Below are 24225 nucleotides of genomic sequence, written 5' to 3'. Positions count from 1 at the left end.
TTCCTAATCCGAAGAGGAGCATCCGAGAGCAGCTCGCCCTCAAACGAACAGAAGGAGCCATCTTGACGAGGGGGGGGGAGGCACGAAGGGCCAGGGAAAGAGGGCCAACCTTCTCTCCAGCCAACCTTTCCTCCCCTCCAGAGCCAGAGGGGGACCCCAGGGCTGCCTACCTGGTGGTGGGAGACCGTTTCCGCCTCTCACAGTGGACGGCGTCGAAGAAAGCCGCGTTCCAGAACCTCAGGGTGTGCCTGCAAAACCGGGATGAAGACACTGGAGTCGCTTTGGATGGCGAGATGGGCGACATACACATTTAATAAATAAAAGGAAGCTGGAGCATGGAGGGCAGTGCCAACCACAGCCGGGTTCAGGGTGGCTGGAAGGGCCCCGGGATGAGCTGCTCCGAGGACCACGGCCGTCCTTCCGTGGAGATTGAGAAGGTCACCACCTCTGTCCCTTACCAGATGGGCTGCTGCTTGAGGTGCATGTACAGGTAGATCTTCTCCCCGTTTCTTTCTTCCTCCTCCTCAGGACTGTACAGGGAAACTGCACAGAGAGGGACATTCAGAGCGGGGGGGGGGCTTTAGAGGAGGCAGACCCCTCCCCTCCGCCTCCACTGCCCTGCTTGAGCGATCTGGAGCTTCCAGCAAGGAGCCCCAACATTCTGGGTGGGCCTGCTGACCTGATTTCTGCATTCTGTCCCTGGGCCTCTCTTCGCCATCCCTGGAAGAAGAGCAGAGGCAGGATTCAGCCCAGCAGAGGGGGTAACCGTCCCCCTGCCAGCCCGCGCAGCCTGGATTGAGGGCCTCCCATCCTCGGCTTCAATCGCACCAAGGGCCACCATCAACGGCTTCCACGCAGTCGGTGCTGCAGCCAAGCAGCATCCAGCACTGCGGTGTGTCACTGACCCTCAGCCAAAATCCACTTTCCTGCCAGTTCCACCCCCACCCCCCCAATTTTATCCCCGCCTTTGGGAATCTCTGAGACGACCCCATTCACGCAGAACTACCAGAGACGAGGAGAGTTTTTCCCCAATGCCGTCACTCTGCTAAACAACTAATTCCTACAACACTGTCGAACTAGCTAGTAAGGCTGCATTACGATTATTCTCCTCGTCTTTTCTATTACGTATCTCTTGATCTTCTTGTGACTATAGCTTTGTTGCTTGTACCTTATGATTGATATTGTTTTATTTAGTATCCTAGTATGATTTAGGTCGTTTTTTTATCTAGTATCCTATGACTATCCCTGAGTGTTCCATCTTATGATTTATGATGAATGTATTTTTATGTTGATTATGATCATGATTTATTACTTGTTGCTTGTAGGAAGACTGAGAACTTCTGCAATGGAGAGAAATTCTTCGTCTGTCCAACCTGGCCAATAAAGAATCCATTTCTATCCTTCCAGAAAGCCCACACACACACACCATTTACAAAGCGGGGGCATCCTTTGGGGTCTGCCCTAAATCTTCTCTCTCCCCCCAGCCACGGAAGACAAGAGACGGGGACTCACTCGCTCTTCGTGGCCCCGCCGGGACCCCTCAGCTTGCTTTCAAAGCTCCCGAAAAACCCCTTCATGTTCTCCGTCTTGGCCGAGGTGTTTTTCAGCAGCCGTTCCGCGATGTCCTTCTTCTCGGCCAGCCAGCTGTTGGCGGACTTCAGGTAGGAATCGATGCTTCCCGCGGCCTTCTCTTTGCACTCTGGGGGGAGAGTCTGGGGCTTGCCTGTACAAAGACAAGAACGCCAAGGGGGAAAGAAAAAGAGTTTAATCCAGTGTTTCTCAAACATGGCGCCTTTAAGATATGTGGACTTCAACTCCCAGAATTCCACAGTCAAAATAGGGAGTAACCCATCTCCAATCCCCTAAAGCAGGGGTCTTCAAACCTGGCCCTTTTATGACTTGTGGACTTCAACTCCCAGAATTCCTCAGCCTGGCTGAGGAATTCTGGAAGTCCACAAGTCATAAAAGGGCCACGTTTGAAGACCCCCACCCTAAAGAGACCCACTTCTTTTCTTTTTAAAACAAGCCAAAGGGAGGCAAAGGACCGGCTGTCTGCAAGGAGTATAAATCCTTCCCTTCTCCACCATCCAGTCAGAGCTGAAGAAGCTTCTTGGATGAGAAGCAAAACGTCTTCAAAGAGAAAAAAGTCCAGTTGCCTCCTGAAGAAGCACCTATGGGACAACCATGACCCGGATGACCGAGACTCTCCATAGACCAAACAAGCTAAGTTACTAGTCCACATGACAGTCTAGAAATAAAGAGAGGCGGGAAAGATTCCGTTTTTTAAAGAAATAAAAAATGCTTCTTGGAAGACCCACGCACAGCTCCTGCTGGAGACAAGCCACCTCTGGATTTGGCTTTTGCGGCCCTTACCAATGTAGTAGTAAGTGAAGCACATAGTCATCAGGTTCTTAGCAGGGCTGAAGTCATCCATCTGGTAGCATCTACAGAGCCAAAGAGAAAAGTTGGTGAAAAGGTGTGGGTGTGTGTGTGGGGGGGGAAGGACAACGAAGACGGTCCCAGCTCAGGACTGCCAAGTGTTGAGAGTTTAGGCAAGGCTGGGGGCCAGAGAGAAACCCCACTCCAACAGGACCCCTGGCCTGCCCACCAGGAGCCCCGCAGGACAGCCTGGGCCAGGCCTGGTTTCCAAGCAATTGGCAACCCTTACACACACACACACACACGGTCTACTCACTCAAAGAGCACCACGGCAAAGGACTGCACCAGGCGGTAGAAAGTCTTCTCCGAGACACACTTGGAATTGCAGCGCTGCGAAGGAGCGGACAACAGGCAGAGTTAGGGAGTGACTTCTGCTTCTGGGAAGCGGCCTGAGACCACTTGGATAGCTTCTGCCATCTTTCTGGCGTCTTTCTGGCCCCCCTGCGCAGCTGTGATGCGTGCTTTTGCTTGTACCTTCCTAAACCACACAGTCCTTGCTTAATGGCTGTTCATTTAGCAAAGGTTTGAAGTGAGAAAAAAATTGAAAAGAGGTGACTTCTGACTGGTCCTCAAATTTATGACCGCCGTAGCTCCCCTGCGCTCACACAATTGTGATTCAAGTGTTTGGCAACCGTGACACGTTTAGGATGGTTGAGGCCTCCCACGGCTATCTGATCGCCGTTTGTGTCCTTCACAGCTGGCTTCCCAGAAGCAAACTGAGTGGGGAAGCTGGCAGGGAAGGTCACAAATCGTGATCATGAGGTCTCACTTAACAACTGCACCACTTAATGACAAACTTTCTGCTCCCTATTGTAAGTTGAGTTAGAAGAAGTTGAAGAAGGAAGTCAGACAGATGCAATGGTGCAAATCGCCCTCCTGTCAGAGGTGGGAAAACCTATTTTCCCCCAAGTGGTTGTTAATCAAGGTATACCAAGAAGGTAGAGTGTACTTTTCCATGGAGGTTCAGAGGGATTCTTAACAATCTTAAAAGCAGCTCTGAAGCAGGCTGGAACTGCCGGCGCATTCCCGGAGATCGACGGGATTCCAGATTTAGCAAAGCTGTTTGATCCTAAATGCTTCCTTACCTGGACGCTGACGTATCTGGCGAACCATTCCCTGCCTTTTGTGTTCTCGCCGCTGCACAGCTCCCCAAATCTGGCTTGCTCCTCTTGGTCAAACTCCTCTCTGAAATCACACACACAGACACACACAAAATCACAATCACATCTTGCACGCCTATAAATAGAAATATCTACTTCTAAACTGCAGCCCAGCGCCTTCTTCCCTCCTGCCTGCCCATCTATGCCTCTCTACCATAACTTTTTCTTTCTCTCTCTCTTTCTCTCTTTCTCTCTTTCTTTCTTTCTTTCTTTCTTTCTTTCTTTCTTTCTTTCTTTCTTTCTTTCTTTCTTTCTTTCTTTCTTTCTTTCTAAATTTATATGGCTGCCCACTCACCCTCCATAACTCTGGGTGGCTTACAAAAATAAAACTTGAATGCACAAATAATAAACAACAATACAACCCCCTCCCCCAGGGACAATCAAATAAGTCACTTGATGGGCTCCATCCCACTCTGGGTATCCCAGGCCCAGCAAAACCGGGTCTTCAGGGCCTTGAGAAAGTGTGTCCAACTGGGGGCCAGTTCTAATCTCCATGGGGATGGAATTTATTGATTTAATCTATTTATCAAATTTATTGGCCACCCATCTTACCACAGGGTAACTTTGGGTGGCTTACAATACTAAAAAGATAAAATTGTATAAATAGAGTACTGCAAAACTATAATGCAACATACAATAGCTAAATGATGGGGAGGGAGGGAGAGAGTAGGATGGGCAGGGGAGAAGCTGGGGGGTCTGATATTAAAAGAGCCTTGGTGGAGCAGTGGGCTGATGCCTCCTTAAGTAACACCAGCTGCCTGCAATTAGTGCAGGTTCGAGTCCCACCAGGCTCAAGGTTGACTCAGCCTTCCATCCTTCCCAGGTAGGTAAAATGAGGACCCAGATTGTTGGGGGCAATTAAGCTGACTTGGTAATAATGCCGCTTGGGGGGGGGCGAAAGCCCTAATAAGCAGGCATAGACATAGAATGAAGGCTACTGCTAAGCTTGTAAGCTGCCCTGAGTCTTCGGAGAATGGCGGGATATAAATGGAATTAAAATAAAAAAAATAAAAAAAAATTAATATATCAACCACCCCTGGCATGAAGCCCCAGGCCAACTGACAGAAGGGAGGGGGCTTGTCGATGAGTTTTATTTAGGCTTTTGAAGCAGAGGGAATTCCCACAGTCCAACAACGAAGGTTTCTCTGCAAAAGATCCTCTCCCAGTATGGTTACATCCCAAGTTTTGAAGGCCTGCAAAGTTTCATTCATCCTTTCCTTAAAACATACGGTGCCTTCAGGTAGACCTCTGTCCTCAGAAAGCACAAGATCTGCCCTTTTCTATTGACTCTCGGCAAAGGCAAAGTTGCACAACTCCGGGTCGTGTCATCTGCCAAGGTAAATAAGCAGACACCAACCCCAGATAGGAAGTTGGCTGTGGTTACTTATCCTCAGCCGCAATTCCACGAGCTTAAAAAACAAAAACAAAACTCAGCTATACCAAGAGAGCTCCTGTCTTAAATAAATTTTATTTATTATACGCTGATTTAGTTCCAAGTGTTCCCTGCAGCTTGCAGCACATGCGATAAATCCAAAAAATTAAAATACCCGTAGCCATAGTAAGGTGGCATATAAAAATAAGTTAACTCAGTGACCATGGAGCCAAACAGTAAGCATGCCTCATAGGCATAGGAGTATTAAATATCCTCCAGAACAACTCTCTATTCTGGAACACAACCAGTGAATAAAAGAGCTTCTAAAGCGGTGTTTTTCAATCTTGGCAACTTTAAGAGGGGTGGACGTCAACTCCCAGAATTCCCCAGCCAGCACCCCTCTTAAAATTGACATGGTTGAGAAAAACACACTGTTCCAGCAGAAGGCTGTTCCATAGCAGGGGTGCCATTACTACAGAAATATTAGCATCTCTGGGGCTTTGCCTTTTTCCTGAATTTGGCATGATACTGACACTTCCAGGGTTCATTTTAATAATAATAGGCGCAGGAGCTATCCAGAAGCAATTTTGAAGGGGTTCCTCTCCAGCAAAGGAACTCTGGACCTTGGCATCTGCCAAGCCTTGGCCTTTCCACCTCAGAAAAGATGAAAATGAATGGATTCATATCCACAGAAGGTGTACGGAAAACCCTCGTTTGTTTCTGTTGTCCTTTAGAAGGATCTAGTTGGCTCAAAAAAATCTAATCGGAAATCTTCTCCGTCCAGGCACAGCCCCGTTCCAGCGGGCTTGCAGGAACTGTTTGGCTTCCAAAATAATTGGCTAAAACCTCAGATCTTTCCGTTCAGTTGCTTGGAATAAATTCAGGAATTAAATGACTTATCCACGGAGACAGGATGTTAAGGTGCGCAGTGGAGGAATATTGCCTTGGGCTACTGGCTTTCTGGTTCAATCAATTCTTTAACAATTCACATTCAAAGCTTTGCTCCCCCACCCCCCAACCCGCTCCTGCAGAGGGAGGGCAAACCCCCTTTGCGGTGACATCCAAGTTGCACAGAGAATATTCTGGATAGATCCAGATCCAGAACCCAACCGGGCTTCAAGGAAGCAAGGAAGGCAAAGCCAGCTCATCGCTCAGCTTCAATCACATTAATTCAGATCCGGGTGACTCAGAATGCCGCAGGCTTGCTGAGATTCAGTGGGGTTTTATATATATATATCTGAGCCAAAGGCATCTAAACCAGTGTATATCTGCCCTGCCACTGGCTCCCAGATCGTCAGGCAGGAAGTACGAGGAGTTAAATGTCTGTGGAGATTCTCAGCCGTTGGGATCACAGTTGTCCCAAAGGTGCTTTTTTGCTTCAAGACAAATGGACTTTTTTTTCCCCTCAAGGAAAAAGAAAAAAAAAAGTCCAGTTGCCTTTTGAAGCAAAAAAGCACCTTTGGGACTCCAGCTACTCTTACGATCACAGCTGAGCCCCAGGGGGTTTATTTTTACGGCTAAATGAAACGTTTGTTAAGTGAATTATGCCCCCATTTTATGACTTTTCACGCCACAGTGAATCGTTGCAGTTGTTAAGTTAGTCACAGTTGTTAAGTTGTTTAGTGAATCTGGTTTCCCCATGGACTTTGCTGGTTAGAAGGTGGCACACACACACACACACACACACCCCGGACGCTGCGACCGTCATAAATATGGGTCAGTTTATTTATTTATTTAATTTATTTAATTAAATTTTTATACCGCCCTTCTCCCTTCTTCTTCCAAATTTTGATCATGTGATTGTGTGAAAAACAGTCACAACTCACTTTTCTCGGCACCGTTGTAACTTCAAATGGTCACTAAATGAACCATTGTTGAGGAGCTCCTGCACTAGGAGTTCAATTAAGAGAAGTAGGACGCGGCTCTGAGATCCTGCGATACCCAAGGGGAAAGAGAAAAGAGGGCTGGGGGATATTTGGGGGGAGTGGGAAATGGGTCTTGGAGAGACCAACTCCTGTGCCTCCCCCGGGAGATGAACAAGGCCAGCCATTTTCCCGCCTTTTGAAAATCCCCTGGCTTACGTACTTTTCCTCTGCATGCTTCATTTAAAAATAAAAGCCAGGTTTCTCCTCCTGCTCCTCTTCCAGCAAGGAGATCCTGCCCCCTTTGCCGGCGTTTCCCGAGACAACCACAGAAATGTTCGCCTCTCCCTTCGCTTGTCAGGCGGCATCGAATCTCCTGCCTGCCCAGATGTCATCAAACAAAGATCTGGCCACTGGCATCACGTGGCTGGCCACACGTGGTCAGACACCGAGCGGCACCTCCGTCTGGCAGGAGGAAAGCTGCCCTCCCAGTGAAGTCCCCGAGCCTTAAAAGTTGCCACGGTGGGACACACCCGCTTTAGAGGAAGCGAACGATGTGAGTTGTTACAGAGCTGCACACAAAGGAGCACGGATGCCGCACGGAGAACCTGGAATCCAAGCAGAGGGAGAAGGTCCAGATGGCCGGGGGGCAAAGGGGGAAGCTGAGCCTGTGGTTTACAAGGCCAGGGCCCCCCAAGAGGACCAGCAATTTGACAACGGAACAAACTGAGCTAGGAAATCAGAGCCTGGCGCCTCGTTTGCCCATAACACAATTACAGGCAGTCTTCAACCTACAACAGCTCATTTAGTGGCTGTTCGAAGTTACAACGGCACTGAAAGACTTAGGACCGTTTTCCGCACTTACGACCTTTGCAGCATCCCCAAGGTCACGTGATCAAAATTCAGGCACTTGGCAACTGGCTCATATTTATGATGGTTGCCGTGTCCCGGGGTCAGGTAATCTCCTTTTGCAACCTTCTGGCAAACAAATTCAATGAGGAAGCCAGATTCACTTAACCACCGTGGTACTAAATTAACGACCGTGAAGATCCACTTAATGATTAGTGCAAGAAAGGTCATAAAATGGGGCAAAATTCACTTAACAACTGTCTCACTCAGCTATCAAAATGTTGGGCTCAATTGTGGTCGTACGTCGAGGACTACCTGTGTAAGAATCCACAACAGGAGAGGAGTTGCAAGGTTAGGCGTCCCCTCAGCCCTCCGTCCCCTTTCCGGAGTCCCGCGGGTGCTCCAGCAACACTCACCCACCGGTGAAGATCTTCTCCACGTACTGGCTCATGAACTCCCGGTGTTCGGCCACGGCTTCCCCCCGAGCGGACTCCGTGCTCTGGTTTGAGGAGTAGGACTCGGAGGAAGAGCGCCGGTGGTTGTTCCAGCTGGGATGGGTGGGCGAGTCTGTCGGGTCGTTCTCGCTGTCGGCGGACTCGGTGGCATCGCTCTCCTCGGTGGCAGGGCCCACATCCCGGCGATCCAGCACCACGTGGCCGTTGGTGGTCGAGGGGCCAGTGGGGACCGATTCAGAGGTGTCCGTGGTGGATGGTTCAGAGTCGAAGTCAATGAGGTTTCCCACCGGGACATCCACCACCTCCATGGTTGTTGTGAAGGTGTAGGCTGAAGACCCGAATCCAGACAGTCTCAAACTCCCTTTTCAAGCAAGGCTGGAGGCCACCAGGAACAAGCCATGTTCTAGACCAAGGATCCTCTTTGGCCCAGCATGCTTGAAGGCCCCTGGAAAAAAAAACACAGAGCAATTAATGGACTCCTCGCCTGGATTCTCCTTTAGGGAGGGAGAAGAAGGGAGCAGAGAGCGCAATGTTGCTGCTTCCAAGACGCTTCCTCTGAAGAGACAAGGGATCGACTGCCTTTCCTTCCAGAGGAGAGAGAAGTGCCTTCTAAATCCTCCTCCAGAGCAGACTGCAAAGGGTCACGGCAAAGATGAAATGGGCCCCTCCCGAGTTTGTGGTTTGAACAACTGCAGCAGGAGGGAGAGGATCAAACGGAGCTTGAAATGAGGAGATGCTGCAGAAACTTTGAAGCACCCTGGACAGCTCCTGGAGAATTTCTGGCAGCCTCCCTTTGGGAGCCATAAAAGCCATGGGATGGGAAAGAAGGGAAGCTCTCCAAAGACGGGAATAGAAATATCGACCTCGAAGACAGCTGGGTTGGCCAAGGTAGAGAGTGCAGCTCTTAATCCTGCAGGAAATCAACCTTGACCGTCCTTTGGAAAGACAGATATTGAAGGTGAAACTCAAATACTTTGGCCGTCAAATGAGAACAGAGGACCCTGAGATTGGCAAAGGGAGATGGGGATGGCAGAGGAGGAGAGGGTTAGATGGTGTCATCGACGCAGTGGACACGAGTTTGGACAGGTTCAAGGAGACCATGGAGAAGGGGGGGGGCTGGGGTGCCATAGTCCATGAGGTCACGAAGAGTCAGACACAACTAAGTATCTGAAGAACAACAAAACGCAGTGCAGTTTCAGGCCATGTAGCTGCCTACACACCCCTCCACTCCCTAAGGTTGGGTTCCACCCCAGAGTTCCATCAGAAGCTGCCAAGGAAAGACCATTTTAAATGTCAGAAGACTTCCTCAAAGTCTTTCTGCAGTGGGATCTCCCCTTTGCTCAATCTTGTGGAACATCTGATCAATCTTACTTCATTTGGTCAAGGTTTAAATGGTCATCTCAGGCCTGAGCTTCTCCTTTATCTTTCTTTGCTCGCGTTCATCTCTTCATCGGTCACCTCGTGCCCCCAATATCTGGGACTGCCCCACATTTTGCCCCTGTAAAGAGACTCTGCAGCCACCTCAGCACCATGGGCAAAAGAAGCCACGCTAGAAAGGGAGCCGGGGGCAAAGCAGAGAGAAAGCGAGAGCTCTCTTTGAAGCCACCAGCTGCAACTGAAGCTGCTCCACAGCCTGTACTTAAAAGGCTGCTGGGCCCACCTCCTTTCTCACAATGGCACTTTTAAAAACAGGCCGTTATCGCACTTAAGCAAGGGCTGCAATTTGCCTGATTATGGTGTTAAAACCTGCAAGCCCATCTGTGCCCTCCACCCGACAGAGAACAGCAGAGCGTCATGCCATTCAGGCAGTGCCAACTGACTGGCACAGGCAAATAGGGAGGCAACCAGCAACTTTGTCCACAGCCAGCTGGCTGAGTCCTGACAGGCTGATGTTTGCAAGGGAAGGTTTCCCAAGAGAACTGGGGTGACACCCCCAAAAAAATCAAGATAGGGGCTAGAACAGTGCCTGTCAAAAATCTATTTTTATGTGCTAACAATGGAGAAGGGGGGGGTCTAAATGAATACAGTCACTTGATCAGTTCCATCTCCATTCAGGGTCCCCAGGGCCCCTGACAAAACCACATTTTTGGGAAAAGCAAGAGTGGGGTCAACCATACAAGGCAACTGGAATTTCTTTATTTTTCCTTGAAGATTTTTTGCTTCTCATCCAAGAGGCTTCTTCGGTTCTGACTGAATGGTGGGGAATGGAAGGATTTGTATTCCTTGCAGTCATCTGGTCGTTAGTACTCCCTCTGAGAGTCATTGAGGCCCCTTGTGGGTTTATCTGTGTCCCCAGGGTCACCTGAATAGTGCAACAGGGTGCAGAACCTTCTTGGAAGGGCTGAGGGTGTTGTAAACAGGAGATAGGAGTCCATTTCTACTCATGGATTTGCCACTGATCTCCCCCCCCACCCCCGTTCTCTCACTGACACCGGCACCCACATCCAGCCTCCAGTTCTGCTTGCTGCTTTGGGGAGCTGAAAGGGCTCACTTCTCAAGTTGAAAGCCTATATTATTTTCCCAGCTGGACTCTGCCCTCTCTGCGGCAGCCCGGCAATTCCTCCTTCTTCACACTGGCCCTCGCCATAAATAATTATCCCCTTTCAAGAAGGGAAGGGTGATGCAGCCCCAGCTGTTTGTGCTGAATTGACCTGCTCTTTGCTCCTGACAGGAAGGAGGATGAGCCATACACACACACACACACACACACACACACACACACACACACACACACACCCCGAGCCTGCAAAGCTGCACACAGGAATTTAACAGCTTTGGCAGGCAGGAGAAATGAAGCATCTCAGGACTGCAGCTCTCCTAAGAGGTCCTCCTTGCAAATGCCCCCCCCATTCTGTGGCCCGTGGATTGGGAAGTCTGGAAACGGCATTCAGTTCAGACTGGGGATCGATCCTGCAATTCTAGAGTTTAGGTTCTAGGAAAGTGGGGAGTTGGGAACACAGCCAAAGTCAGCCTTCCCCTCTCCTTGCCCCAAAGGAACAACAGAACGAGCATTGGCAAGAAATTAAGGATAATAAGGAGGGGAGGGGAGGGGAGGGGAGTGGAGGGGAAGGAAGGAAGGAAGGAAGGAAGGAAGGAAGGAAGGAAGGAAGGAAGGAAGGAAGGAAGGAAGGAAGGAAGGAAGGAAGGAAGGAAGGAAGGAAGGAAGGAAGGAAGGAAGGAAGGAAGGAAGGAAGGAAGGAAAAAATTCTTCGGTCCAAAGTTTACAAAAATCCTACATCTTCATGGAGGCATCCTCACCTTTTATCTCTTGAAGCCCCAACCCACCTCCGGGAAATGTCCTGTTTTATTCAGTTGGTAAAGCTGGATTTCAAACCCACAAAGAATCCGACAGACAGACCGTGGCAAGAACGGTAAAGAAAAGCCTGTTCTGTTTAATCCACGGTCCATAATTACAGCAAACCCGCCCCCCGTCTCCCCCTCCCCGCAACTCAGCCTTCAGACCCCTGGCACAGAGCAAAGGCTCAACCGCCCGGTTTGCCCCTGGCCCTCCCAGCCCGTTCCGCCAGGTGGAGGGAGAAGGACGTACCTGCTCCTGGGCTGGCCTTCAGAGCAAGAAGAAAACTCCTTCTGGGCCAGAGAAGGCTGGCGAGGGGGAGGATTGCTACACAACCTGCTGAGCGACTCAGCGCTCATTTCCATCTGCTGCTTGCCGTGTGGTGCGCATCGCCGGCCTCGCGTGCCTGGCTCCGAGGGAGACCCAGAGACGCACCAAGCCGCAGCCCCGACCCACCACCCCAACCTCTGGGACAGCCCGAGAGCCAGCCAGCCCTGCCAGGGAAACTCCCAGGATGGAGCAAACGTGAAGACGGGGTCGGTTCGCACAAGGGACCTCAAGACCCAGGAGGGTGGTCCCGAGGAGCTCCCGAGAGACTTCTTGACCCCAAAGAAAGCGCCTCGACTCTGAGAAGTGCTCAGAAGCCACCAAGGGGCTCTCCCCAAGGGTCAGGTAGGAGACCTCTTCACCTGAGATCCAGGTAGGGTCAGCTGCCCCAACCTCCACAGCGCTGGTGTCCGAGAATGGAGCAGACCTCAGGGTGAGGCGTGCAGGAGCTGGACTTACCCGCAAGCCCCAGTGGGGAGATCTGAAGCCAGCCAGCTTGGGCACCTCTGGATAGAAAGCAGGCAGGAAATCAGCACAGCTGGACTTCACACCAGAGAAACAACGAAGTGCAGATGATCCAAACACAAACACGTCCCTCCTCTCCCAGTTAACCTGCCGGAACCACGTCAGAGAAGGGGGAGAAAAATATCCCTGTGACTCACACTCAGTGACATTTGAGAGAGGGGGGGAGGAGGGAGAGAGAGGGCGGAGAGGGAGAGAGAGGGAAAGAGAGACAGAGACACAGAGAGAGAGGGGGGGGAGAAAGGGAGGGAGGGAGGGATAACCAGCTGACCGGAGGCAGAAGGAAATCTTATCAGGACTTAGCAGAGTGGTTCCTTCTTCCGTGTGAAATGCCAAATGTGGTAGAAGTTGAAGGCATCCACAAGCTACGCTCAACGGTTGACCTTGGATGAACTACAGTGGAAAGACCCACGGCAAGATTAACCAGCCCCAGACAAAACAAAAGGGCTTAACCTCAGCCTCAAAACCGTAAGCCCAGAGGCATGCAAGATGCCGAGCAAGCATCTATCTTGGCTTGTGGTGATCCTGGCTGCAGACACCTCTCCATCCCAGGCAGGTGATGAGTCTGCACTCCCAAAGGTCACGACAAACTTCCTCCCCTTCCAATCTGATGTACTCTGCAGGTCTAGAGCAGCTGTGAAGCTTAAAGTGGAGCCCTCGTGAGATATGACTGAACACTAACTGTGCACGCGCACGCACAGACGCACACACACAAACAAACAAACACAGAGTGCAGAGAAGAGCAACAAAGATGTTTAGGAGACTAAAGTGTATGATGAATAGTTGTGGGAACTGGGAGTGTATAGCCTAACGAAGAGAAGGACTACGGATGACACGGATGACACGATAGAAGCCTTCCAGTACTTGAGGGGCTGCCAAAGAGGGGGGCAACCTATTCATTCTCCAAAGCACCTGAGGGAAGGACAAGGAGCAACAGATGGAAGCCTGACAAAGAGAGAAGCAACCTGGGACTAAGGAGAAACTTCCTAACAGTGAGAACAATTAATCATTGGAACGGCTTGCATCCAGAAGTTGTGGGTGCTCCAACACTGGAGGTTTTTAAGAAAAGATTGGACAACCGTTTGTCTGAAATGGTAGGGCTTCCTGCCTGAGCAGGGGGTTGGACTAGAAGACCTCCAAGGTCCCTTCCAACTCTTGTATTCTGTAATCTTACTCCCAACAGAGCCCAAATATGCTAAAAAAAACAGTCCCCAAGTGCATTCCTCAAAGCACAGAACATCTTGCCTTTGCCTCAAAACAAAATGCTTGCCTCTTGATCAGATACTCAGATTGCCACAGAAAGTCAGAATTTAAAATAGGTGCCTGGGACAGATGCAGGCCGGGGGCAGCTGGCAGCCCTTTGAATTCCATTTGGCTTTAGGCAGAACTGGCAGATTCGATTCAGGCAAAGCCTCAGCCTCCTCCTTCCCACTTCAGCACCTGAAAATGAGCAACATTTTGTTCCTTGCGTCTGTGCAAGCGGAGCCAGGTGGACAGGCCACTCGTGGTCTCCAGCACAGCTTGAAACGGCCACCCCCACAGGAGGCTGACTGCGCCGATGGCTGCCACCCTGCCACCCCTTCGCTGTGCAAGAACCCTCCAGCACTGGGGGCGGGGAGGGTGGTGTCCTGTCGAGCCCTTAACCCAAGCATATTCTAGGAACAGACGAGATGCTTTCAGTCCTGTTGTGCATTTTAGTAGCTGCAGGCTGTACACTTCTCCCCTTCAAAGAGCATCATCTCGATTCCTGAAGACAGAAACGCCTGATAAATGCAAACCTGTAAGGCTGGCTAACCATGGCCTCACCCCTTTTCTTGGGGAGACCTTTGACATTTTCCCCCCCCCTTGATACCTGATTCCTGGATGGTTGGCAGAATTTTGGGGTAATCTGCAAGCTAGCAAGCGTCCTCGGAGTAAGGATGCTATCTCCGCTGCTCGTTTCTCCAATAATGAAGCAAGTCTGCCTCAATTGCGCCCATGTACAGCGGGTGACAATGTTTTGCTATCTGCATTCATCACTTTTGGGCTTCCTTTGGGAAATCAACCAAACAGCAGCGGTGGGAGGAAGAAAGCGAAGGAAACAATTCTTTCTGTTGCTCCACCAGCTTTCTAAGCCAGTTAAAGATAATTACTTACAATGAGGCAGGAAATGAACAGCCAGCCAGTCGGGCTCTGACTTCATCTCAGCCGGGCTTGGTGAAAGCTAAGCCAGCCCGTATTCATCCTGTCTTGGGCAGGCCTGAATTTTGGGTTGATTCCAGCTTGGAAGCATGGGGTTTTTTTTCTTCTTCTTTCAGAACGGAGGGCCCCAGGCCAGGGATGGGCAACTATACAGCCCCTTTATGACCCGTGGACCTCAACTCCCAGAATTCTGCTTGCAGTGCCCAGAGCTGAAAGTTAAATGAACTGCCATTTCCAGGAACCTCAGTCTAGATCTCAACCTCAACCTAGATGGCCAAGGCTGTTGGGACTTGTAGTTGACTTCAATCTTCTCCAGAACTTAGAGCTGCCTGAATTGAACAAAGGACTTTCTGCAAGCAGAGAGCATCCAGAAATGCATGGCTGGCTCAGCATTTCTGGGAGTTGAAGTCCATAGGTCGTAAAGGGGCCATGGTTGCCCATCCTTGGCCTAGGATCAGGTGGGAAGGCAGATCCTACCCGAAGGTCAGGAGACCGATGGAACCAATGACCCAAAGGCTGGTAGGTTCTTCTTTGCCAGAGGCAGTCAAGGGAGATGCCAAACTGCTCCTCTGCTTGCAGAAAGTCCCTCATTCGATTCCAGGCAGTTCTAAGTTCTGGAGAAGCTCGAAGCCAACTACAAGTCCCAACATCCTTAGCCATCTACATTGAAGTTCCTGGAAATTGCAGTTCATTTAACTTTCAGCTCTGGGCACTGCATTTTAAACAATTCAGAGCAAGTGCAGAAAATAGCAATGAAGACGTGGGAATTAGAGATCAAAGTCTGCAAAGCCAGACTGACGGCAGCAAGTCTATTTAGCCTCGAGAAAAGATGACCAGTGGGAGAGAACAGCTTCCGCTGGGAAGTCAGAAAATCTCACCTCCTAACATACAACATACAACATACAAGGGTCAGAGAAGGAGCTATCGTTGATGCACACCTGTCATTTTATTCCTAAAATATATTGTTACAGTTCTGCAAGTTGACACCTATTTAATATTCTCTCTTCTGGCACACTGAAGATTAACTTTTTATTTGCTGATGACGCAGCATTTGCTCAAGCTACAGGGGGCCACTTCCGGAGTGAAAGCCACTGGGCTACAGGTGAGTCGCCTGTCCATCAAGGTTCCTTCTTAGCGGAATCCCTTGTAACACTTGTCACGCAAGACCATCCTGCATTCCTGTGGTGCCTGAGCTCCTTGGACAGGTGTGAGCCGCAAAGCGCATAGTTTCTCCAGGAAGGCGAGGCTCACACAAGGGTAGGCTGTCAAGCATTAAATACTTTTTCGCCAGCTCACCGAAGGCTTTTGCAATCTCCATTCAGGCATGACCACCTCGATAGCTATGAACAGTTGACAATAGAATTGTTCCCTCTTTGCCTCTCTGGGGTGAGGAAATACAGCAGGTGAGACTACCGTGGTTTTGCTGAGCTGCCCTAAAGTTGAATTTTGGCGTTGGCCAAGTTTTCCCAAGAACTTGACGACTGCTCAAAAAAAAAAAAAGAGTATAAAATTGAGCGTAGTCCCATGGTGATTTGCTTAATGATCGGCATGGCTGGCTTGACTTACAACCGTGATTCCAGGCTCCATTACAGTCTTCAGTCAAGGACTATCCTTACTACCAATCAAAGAGCTTTGACAAGGCGCCTCATTGCTCAGTGCTAGGCCAGGAACATTTTGACCTGGCTAAGCTTGCTAACACACCTTTGCAATTGCACAACACTGGCTGGAGTTTGCTGCCCTTCCAATTTATGGCCCAATGTTCTTTTTCTGGGAAATACACCCCCCCCCTTTCCTCTTTCTCTGCATGAGGATGCAGAAGACAACAGCTTTCCAAAGGGCTTAATTCTGTATCGCTGCCAGTGGAGGAATCTCTGCTTTAAAGAGCTTTTCTTTGACCTCTTCACCACAGAAAGCCACGGCCGAGAGGTTTCAGTGCTCACACCATTTCAGAAAAGGACGGGCAAAGACGTTGTGTTTGGGGGGGGGGGTTGACTAGCATCCCTGCCACTGGTGGAAATGTTGGCCTGGTAACTGAATTACCCAATGGTTACACAACACACAATTGCAGCCCACCACTTTGTTTTTTTCCCTTTTTGCTGGGGAAGAGCGCTGGCGCAGGCTTGGAGAAAACGGGTTGGGGGGGCAGCACAGGGGGCGCCCGAGGGCAGCGTTAAAAGGTGAAACAAGCCACAGCACGGAAGGCAGCAGGACAGGCTCCTGGGTTCCCATCGCGTGTGTTGCCCCCTTTCTGCTCTCTTGAAAGGGCCGTTTGTTCTGTGCAGGAAAAGCATTTCACGGGGGAAAAGCTAAGAAAAGCAGGAGGTGTGATGCGGCTGCTTTAATTAAGAAGTGCCGCTGACATCACCGGCACCGGTGTCTTGTTGGGGATGACGCAAGTACCGTATTGGCACCCAGCGTCAGGCCATCCGCGCTGCAAATGCTGCTTTGAATTTCTGGCTTTTGAGAGTCGGAAAAGCGAATTCTAGCAAATTCAAGAGATCTGGCAGTTGTGTAACTCATTTTTAAAATAGCGCAACCTTGCTTCTGGTCGCATACATCAGGGCTTCATGCTCTGGGCTGTTCAGGGCCTTCTGGTTTGCATCAGGCTCTGCTAATCCATGACACCATGTTCTTTGTCTATTGCTGATTGGAGGACTTCCTGAAATTAGAGATATTATCTCGTTGTGTTCATGGCATCGAGCATTAAAAGGCAGCTGGGTTTTGCTTTGAAAGGGATTCAGTTCTTCTCACCTGTGTCTGTTCCATGCATTTAATCATCCCAGGCACAGGCCAACTCAAACAAACTGCAATTCTTCCTCACCAGCTTTGAAAATTAACTCATTATGTTCATTAATGAGGATGAGTTCATTTTATTGAATTGTTCAATTTATACGGGAAGTCCTCAACTAACAATCGTTCATTTAGTGACTGTTCAAAGTTACAACGGCACTGAAAAACGATTTATGGCCATTTTTCACACTTACGACCCCTGCAGCATCCCCAGGGTCGCGTGATCAAAATCCGGGCTCTGGGCAACTGGTTGATACTTACAACGGCTGCGGTGTCCTGGGGTCACATGATCCCCTTTTGCGACCTTCCGACAAGCAAAGTCCACGGGGAAGGCAGATTCACCTAACAGTCGTGTTCCTAAGTTAGGAATCAGAGTGATTCACTTAACAGCCGTGGCAAGAAAGGTCGTAAAATGGGGCAAAACTCACTTAACTGTCTCACTTAACATAAATTTGGGGCTCAGTTCTGGTCGTAAGTTGAGGACCACCTGTACTAACCTGCTGGTGTGAAGACGGTGGAGCACAAGAGTATCCACGAGCCTGCCCTTCCTGAGATCACTTGGAAATGGTTTCATTTGGGGCAGATGTGACATTCTTGAAGAATATCAACATTTCCTTCATGTCTTGCTTAACCCTCAGCAACGCACAAAAGCTCGTCCGAGCAGATCACCCTTTTCACCCTCTCCTTTTTCTCAGCTGGGCTCAACCTGCAGAGGGGATTTAGTGCCACGCACAAACACCCAGCCGATTCAGATCTGAAATACACCCGTTCGCTGTGTGTTCATCTCCTGGAAGCCAAATGTAAAGCAAGAATCCAGCTTGTTGACTTTGCTTCTAAAAATGCTGCACTGTGTATTTTACAACTTCCCTCTTCTACAAATAGGAGGTGGAGGTTAATGAAAAGTCATTTGAAACGAGCAGAGGATAGAAGCCATTGTCTCATTTGATCTCAGTGAAAGTGACCCCACTTCATTACTGGGGGGGGGAAAAGCACGCCAGGTTTTGCCCCTTAAACCACAGCCAAGTAGGGAGGCTTCAGGCTTTCTGAAGACCAGCGACCTCTTTGCAAGGCCTCAGCCACAGGTTCAAGTGCTCCTTGGCTGCAGATCTGGCAGAGGTGTGATCTGAGTCACCTGCGGAACTCTCAGCCACGTGCGATTGTGAAAGTCTTCACAAGTTAAAGTCAAAAGACCCAGGCTAGAGATTAGATTCCGTCAACCAGCAAAAGAATGGCCTGTACCTTCTTCCCCTTAAATATGGGGGAGGGGGTGTGATTGACCTTTGCAGCTCTTTTCTCAAAATAGGGCTGAAAACGAGGGCACCGCTGGCTAATGCACCAAAGAGCCGCCGCAGAAGTTAAAAGCAGATCTACAGAGAAAAGGAAGAATAGCCCAGGCATAGCACGGCTGGCTGAGGAATTGTGGGAGCTGAAGTGCACAAGTCTTAAAGTTGTCGAGGTTGCAGACCCCTGGCCTAGAGGAAAGTCTCCAGATGTGCCAACCGGCCCTGCAGAGTAGGACCTCTACCAAAGCAGGCCCAGAGAGAAATTCCAAGCATCTGTTCGTCACCTCTCCACCATTCACAAATCCCCTTGACAGGCAGGAGCCAACTCAGCTAGCTGGTCTTGCCAACAAAAACTCCTTCCAAGCTTTAAAAGTTTGCATGCCGATGTATGAACCTTCCGCTTGCTTAGTAAATCTCCTGGTAGCCCCCCCTCCTAAGTCTTCCGAGGCTATTGGGAAAAAACTGCCTTCACCTGCCATTCTTGCCACGCAAAGAAGCTTCTTGGATGAGAAATGAGACCTTTTCAAGGGAAGAAAAGCAAAACGAAGAAAGTCCAGCTGCCTTTGGAAAAAGCACATTTTGGAAAAAGCACATGACCTGGATGACCGGGAAGCTCCATAGATATTCACCAGAAATTAAACCATATTTTATTGCACTGTTTTGCACCAATCCAGACTGCTTGCTAGAATTATCAGTGGGGAAATGGAGAGCTGAGCCAGCCAATCACCAGATGAGCAGGGGGCTGGACTAGAAGACCTCCAAGGTCCCTTCCAGCAATATTCTATTCAATTCAGATAGTAGATCTGCCAACCCTGGCTCTGAATCAAGGCTGTCCAGTAAATGCCACCCGCCCTGCTTTTGTAGAAGTTGCAAAAGACAAACGTCACCACACCCCCACACCCCCGGAAATGCCTCCCTCCCTCACCTCCCATCTCACCTGGAGCTGGCTGCTTGTCCAGGCCGAGCCACCAAACCACGGTTTGTTGCAAAGGACTCGCGAACTTTTCCTATTCTTTAGCAGGAAACTGACTCCGATCAGTTGGCAGGCTTGATGCCTTTTTTTTAGGAGAGCAAAAAAAGAAAGAAAGAAAGAAAAGGGGAGGGGGGAGAGAAGGGAACCCATTACAGCTCTGACCGGATCTTGGCCGGGAGGAGGGAAGCTGCAGCCCCGCTCCTCACTGCACCGCCAGCCAAGCCAAACAGCCCTGCTGATAAAGGCTTGCGGGAGCCGAGGGAAAGGTGACCGCGGGCCAGGCGTCTTTCCGGGGCACCTGCCGGGAGGCTGCGCCGGCCCAGCTGCGCCGCACGCACCCCAGCTGCGCTCGGACCCTGCGAGGCCCGGCAGCCGGGCACAGAGCGTGCCCGGGTCTCGCACAGCCGGCTGTAGCGCTCAGCCCGTGCCCAGGAGCCCGAGGAGCGAGGCGCGAGGCTGAGCCGCTGGGAAGCAGCCGCCCGGGGGACGCGGAAGGGCAGCGAAGCCGAGGCAGGAGGGGGCTCTCTGCACGGACCCTCCCCGCCCGGGGCCAGGCGAGGCGCTCTGCACGTGCCCAGGGGCGCCCTGCCCGCCGCGCTCCGGCCCCACGCCGCTCCTACCTCCGCCGCCGCCGCCTCCAGCTGCTGCCAGCGGAGCCAACAGGGCGCAGAGGCGGAGCCGGCGGGGGGGGGGAAGCTCCGCAGCTGCCACGTGGGGCGGACGGGGGGGAGGAGCCGGAGGAAGCCCGGGCCGGCCGGACGCGCAGCGGCGGCCAACATCTGGGGGGGGGGCTGCTGGAGACGAGCCCCCCCGCCCCGCCCCCCGCAGCGTCCGCCAGCCGGGAGAAAAGCGGGCTCAGCTCCGGCAGCGCCCGGCCAGCCTCTCCTCGCCCCGGCCGTGGGAACGCGGCTGCTGGGAGCGGCGGGGTGGCTCGGGAATGCCCTTCCCAGGCTGAGAAGCTGGGACGTCACCGAGGGATGGGACGGCGGGGAAAGACGGGCCGGAGGTTGACAGGCTGTTGGAACTGCAAGGGGAGTTTTTTATATATATATAAAAGTGCTACCTGACTCCAGAAAAAAACAAAATAGCTAGAATGCGTAAAAGTCCGCTTTAAATCTAGGCTGGAAATGTGGAAACCTGGGACGGCCCTTTTAAATCCTGCCTGGCGGTCTTGCCAAACAGCCAGAAAATTGTGGGGTTCAAGCAAACGCAGGGATACGAAGAATTCTGGGACTTGAAGTCCAGACCTCTTAAAGTTGCCAAGGTCGAAAAACATGGATTTAATGTAAAGCAGTAACGCAGGGGTCTTCAAACCTGGCCCTTTTATGACTTGTGGACTTCAACTCCCAGGATTCCTCAGCCAGCAAAGCTGGCTGAGGAATTCTGGGAGTTGAAGTCCACAAGTCATAAAAGGGCCAAGTTTGAAGACCCCTGCAGTAACGGAAGTCAGAGAAACGGCAAGTTGCAAATGCACATAATGTTTTTATTGTTGTTGTTGTTATCCTTATCTGAAACTGGAAAAGCAAGTTGTAAAACCGGAGCTCTCTCCTCCGGTGCAGCAGCTGCCAGAGAGGCAGAGAGGAAAACCACTGGGGAGCTCCTGTAAAATGTAGGCCAGCGGCCACAGGTCAGAAATGCACATGGGGGGAGGGGAAGGGAGGAAAAAGAAGGGAAGGGACTATTGGCATTCCTGTTTACCTCCTGCCAAGCAGGCAGGCCGTTCCTTACTGCATCCACATCCATAAGGTCAAACTGTATTTTACAAGGGGGGGCACAGATGCCCCCCTGATTTGGGGAATCCCAGCAGGCCAGACCCCGCCAGCGTCCATGGCCAACAGTTGCAGTGGCAGCAAATTCAGCCGCCAGCAGAGGAATGCTCGCTGATTTGAGAACACCACCATGCCCGCCATGCTTAATGCCTGCGCTTAGAGGGGGGGCCCCACACAGACCCATCAAAGCCCAAACGCAGCCTAAATACAAGCAGCCTCATTCACTCATTCATTCTCCCTCTCCCTCACGGGTATATAATGAACCCTCTCCTGAAATTTTTAAAAATATATATTTCATAAGCTAATCCAGAAAGGGAAGCCAAGTCAGGCCTGTGAAGGCTGGAGCAGCCTTCCTTCTCCATGGCAAAGCCTTTTCGTAGAATTGAGAAGCAGAGCAGGGAAGGCACAGCCCCCACCCCGTCAAGCAACACAAAAGAGCTGCTTTGGGAGAAACAATGGAGCAGAGCTGCTTTTATCCATGCCTCCATGCACAGCGCCCACATTGCAGGCCTTTCCAAGAGACCAGCATTCTGGTGCAATTTTCCAATGGGAGTTTTAAGAGCTGGCTTTAAATACCCGAGAATAAAAAAGGTTGGCCGGGGCGTTGCTTAAGTGACTTAACTCGGCTGGGAAATGGGGCAAAAGGGGAAGACCCCTTTTGGCCTGCAAGTGCCAGCCCAGGATTTGACAGGCCATTCAGAATGGGGGCAGCTTGAATGACCACCGCTGGCCACCAGCCCTTTGGGAGCATCGGTCGTAATGCTCCACGTCCTGCTGGCCTCGCTGGGGGTCCCTGGTGCAAAAAGAGCCAACTGGGAATTTACCAGGGAGGGAAGTGGCTAAAAGCCCTCTTGCCCCCTCGCCCTTTCTGGGACGGAAGGAGGGGGAAAACCCTCCCCAGCCCATAGTGGGAATTCTGTGGCTTCTGCTGGAACGCAGCAAAAGAATCGACCACTGCCGGGTTTCCTGGCCGTTATTGTGGACTCCGGAGGCGTTTGCCACATTTTCCTGCCCAACCAGTTTGTGGAAAGAAACAGAACCTGACACCGTGAGAATCCAGTTTGGGCCCAACTGCAGGAACTGGCTCCCCCCTCCCCCCTCTGTCATGCCCGAGAGGGAAGACATAAGCACTACCGGTGGCCCTTCCGCCCGTTTTTAGCCGGCTTTCCGAACAGTAGCTTCTAGGGCAGAAAATCTGTGGCCCTTCCAATGATTTAGACTTTGGCCCCCAGCATCCTGGACAAAGAGGCTCCTACTTGAGAGTGGACTAACGGACCCTTCCCCAACCTAGATGGGTCCTCGAGGTGGGGGTGGGGTCCTCCTATATCCGAGAGACACTGCCAGTTTCTTCTGTATTTGGGTAAAGGCGCCAAACCTCACCTTGTCCTCAAATTTCAGCCCTCTTTCCTTTTCCTCCGGGCTGCATCTCCAGTCCAGCTTCTGGCCCCTCTCCAGGGGCTCCTGGGTGCCCGATCCTCCCACGGCCCCCCTCTCAGCCTTTGCTTGGGATTGGATTGAATTTGTGGCCAAGCAGAAGAGTTCTGTCTGCCAAGCAACTCTAGCTGTTAACAGACGGGAGCTGTTATCTGTTATCCCGCAGAGGAACCTTAATATGATAATCAAGCAGAGGGCAGTTTCTTCTGCCTTAGCAGGAGGGGGGGAGGAGGGGGAGAAACGAACAGGAAAATAGCTCTACGGTGTACCAAGCGCTGACGTTGGGGATAATCCAGGACAGCTGGCGGAGAAGTATCCATGATTACAGAACAGCATTACCTGCGGGACACCGTGTCCCAACTAAGACAGAAACGAGAGGGGGATGGAATGGAAAGGAAAATCTTTAGGCAACTGCTTTTTATCCTAACAAGGATTGTGGGGTGGGCTACAACTCCCAAAAGAGAGGAGGGGAAAACAGCAGTTCCTGCCAGTTATTTGTCACCAAGGATTTAGCTCAGTGTTTCTCAACCTTGGCAGCTGGAAAAGGGGTGGACGTAACTCCCAGAATTCCCCAGCCGGCTTGAAGTCCATTCTTTCTAAGCCCCCAAGCTTGAAAAGCAAGAGTCACGACCGGTCTTTCTGAATCTCACCAACTTTAAGACCGGTGGGCTTCAACACTCAGGTTCTGGGAGTGGAAGCCCACCCATCTTAAAGGTTGCTGAAGTTCAAAAACCCTGGTCTAGACTGACTTTAGGGGAATCCCGGCCCAGGCCCAGTCCTGTCAAAGGATCAGCTGCCTTCAGAGGATGCAAACTCAGACAGGAGTCCCAGATACTTGACTGCATTTCACTGCATGGATTTTGCACATTTGGGGGTTCACGAAGGAGCTTGGAATCACAATATTGTTGCACACATGACGGGAATTATATGCGACATTGCTGTGGCCTCTACCTGTGCTGGTATCCAGGACAAAAAAGGTGGGTGTGTTTCAAGAACAGGTAAGATCAGGACGTAAAGCAGTCTGACCTTTCTGACCCTGGCATCGCCCCCAAGAACGACTTAACAAAGCCCCCCTCTTTTCTTCTGAGGTACAAACGTCACACAGAGACTTTGGGAAGAAGCTTTTTTAAGGAAAAAACCTGAGGGTGGCAAAGATTGGAGCACGATGCTCTCACAGAGGCTCACAGGGCTGGTTAATTTTGGAAGAGGGGGAGATTTTATCCCTTGTGTTGCTTAACAGACCTCAATATTATTCTTCATGCTAAGAACAGTCACCATGTAAAAATGCCAAGCAAGCAGAGTTCTATTCATGGTTACTTTTTTAGAAAAGCTTCTTGGGGCAGCTGGATTTAATATTTTCTAAATCTTAAGATCATTAGCAGCTCACTTCTGTTTAACAAAAAGCCCAGACCAAAGAGGCTTTTAAAGTCAGGAGAGCCAATTCTAAGAAGAAGCCCCAAGTCTTCTTGCTTGCTGCGGGGGTGGGGTTGGGTGGGGGAGAACCGGCCAAGTCG

The 24225-nt window shown here is 50.8% G+C and overlaps 1 protein-coding gene across 1 annotated transcript in view; it reads right to left on the bottom strand.

The window, feature by feature from the left end:
* The window catches only part of KIAA0513, a 28385-nt gene extending 8212 nt beyond the window's left edge, over nucleotides 1-20173 (bottom strand). The window contains exons 1-10 of the mRNA XM_081336139.1: nucleotides 19473-20173; nucleotides 12219-12371; nucleotides 8099-8582; nucleotides 3525-3624; nucleotides 2696-2769; nucleotides 2374-2444; nucleotides 1513-1723; nucleotides 680-720; nucleotides 459-543; nucleotides 171-248 (exon numbers count right to left, since the gene is read on the bottom strand). Of these exons, the coding sequence (XP_081192265.1) occupies nucleotides 171-248; nucleotides 459-543; nucleotides 680-720; nucleotides 1513-1723; nucleotides 2374-2444; nucleotides 2696-2769; nucleotides 3525-3624; nucleotides 8099-8445 (1007 nt within the window). The 5' untranslated portion in view covers nucleotides 8446-8582; nucleotides 12219-12371; nucleotides 19473-20173. The remainder of the gene's footprint in view (nucleotides 1-170; nucleotides 249-458; nucleotides 544-679; nucleotides 721-1512; nucleotides 1724-2373; nucleotides 2445-2695; nucleotides 2770-3524; nucleotides 3625-8098; nucleotides 8583-12218; nucleotides 12372-19472) is intronic.
* Nucleotides 20174-24225: the final 4052 nt, after the last annotated feature.

The sequence above is a fragment of the Vipera berus genome (genome assembly GCF_964194415.1).
Source record: "Vipera berus genome assembly, chromosome: 10".
Taxonomy (NCBI): Eukaryota; Metazoa; Chordata; class Lepidosauria; order Squamata; family Viperidae; genus Vipera; species Vipera berus.
This window is presented reverse-complemented; position numbering and strand designations above follow the sequence as displayed.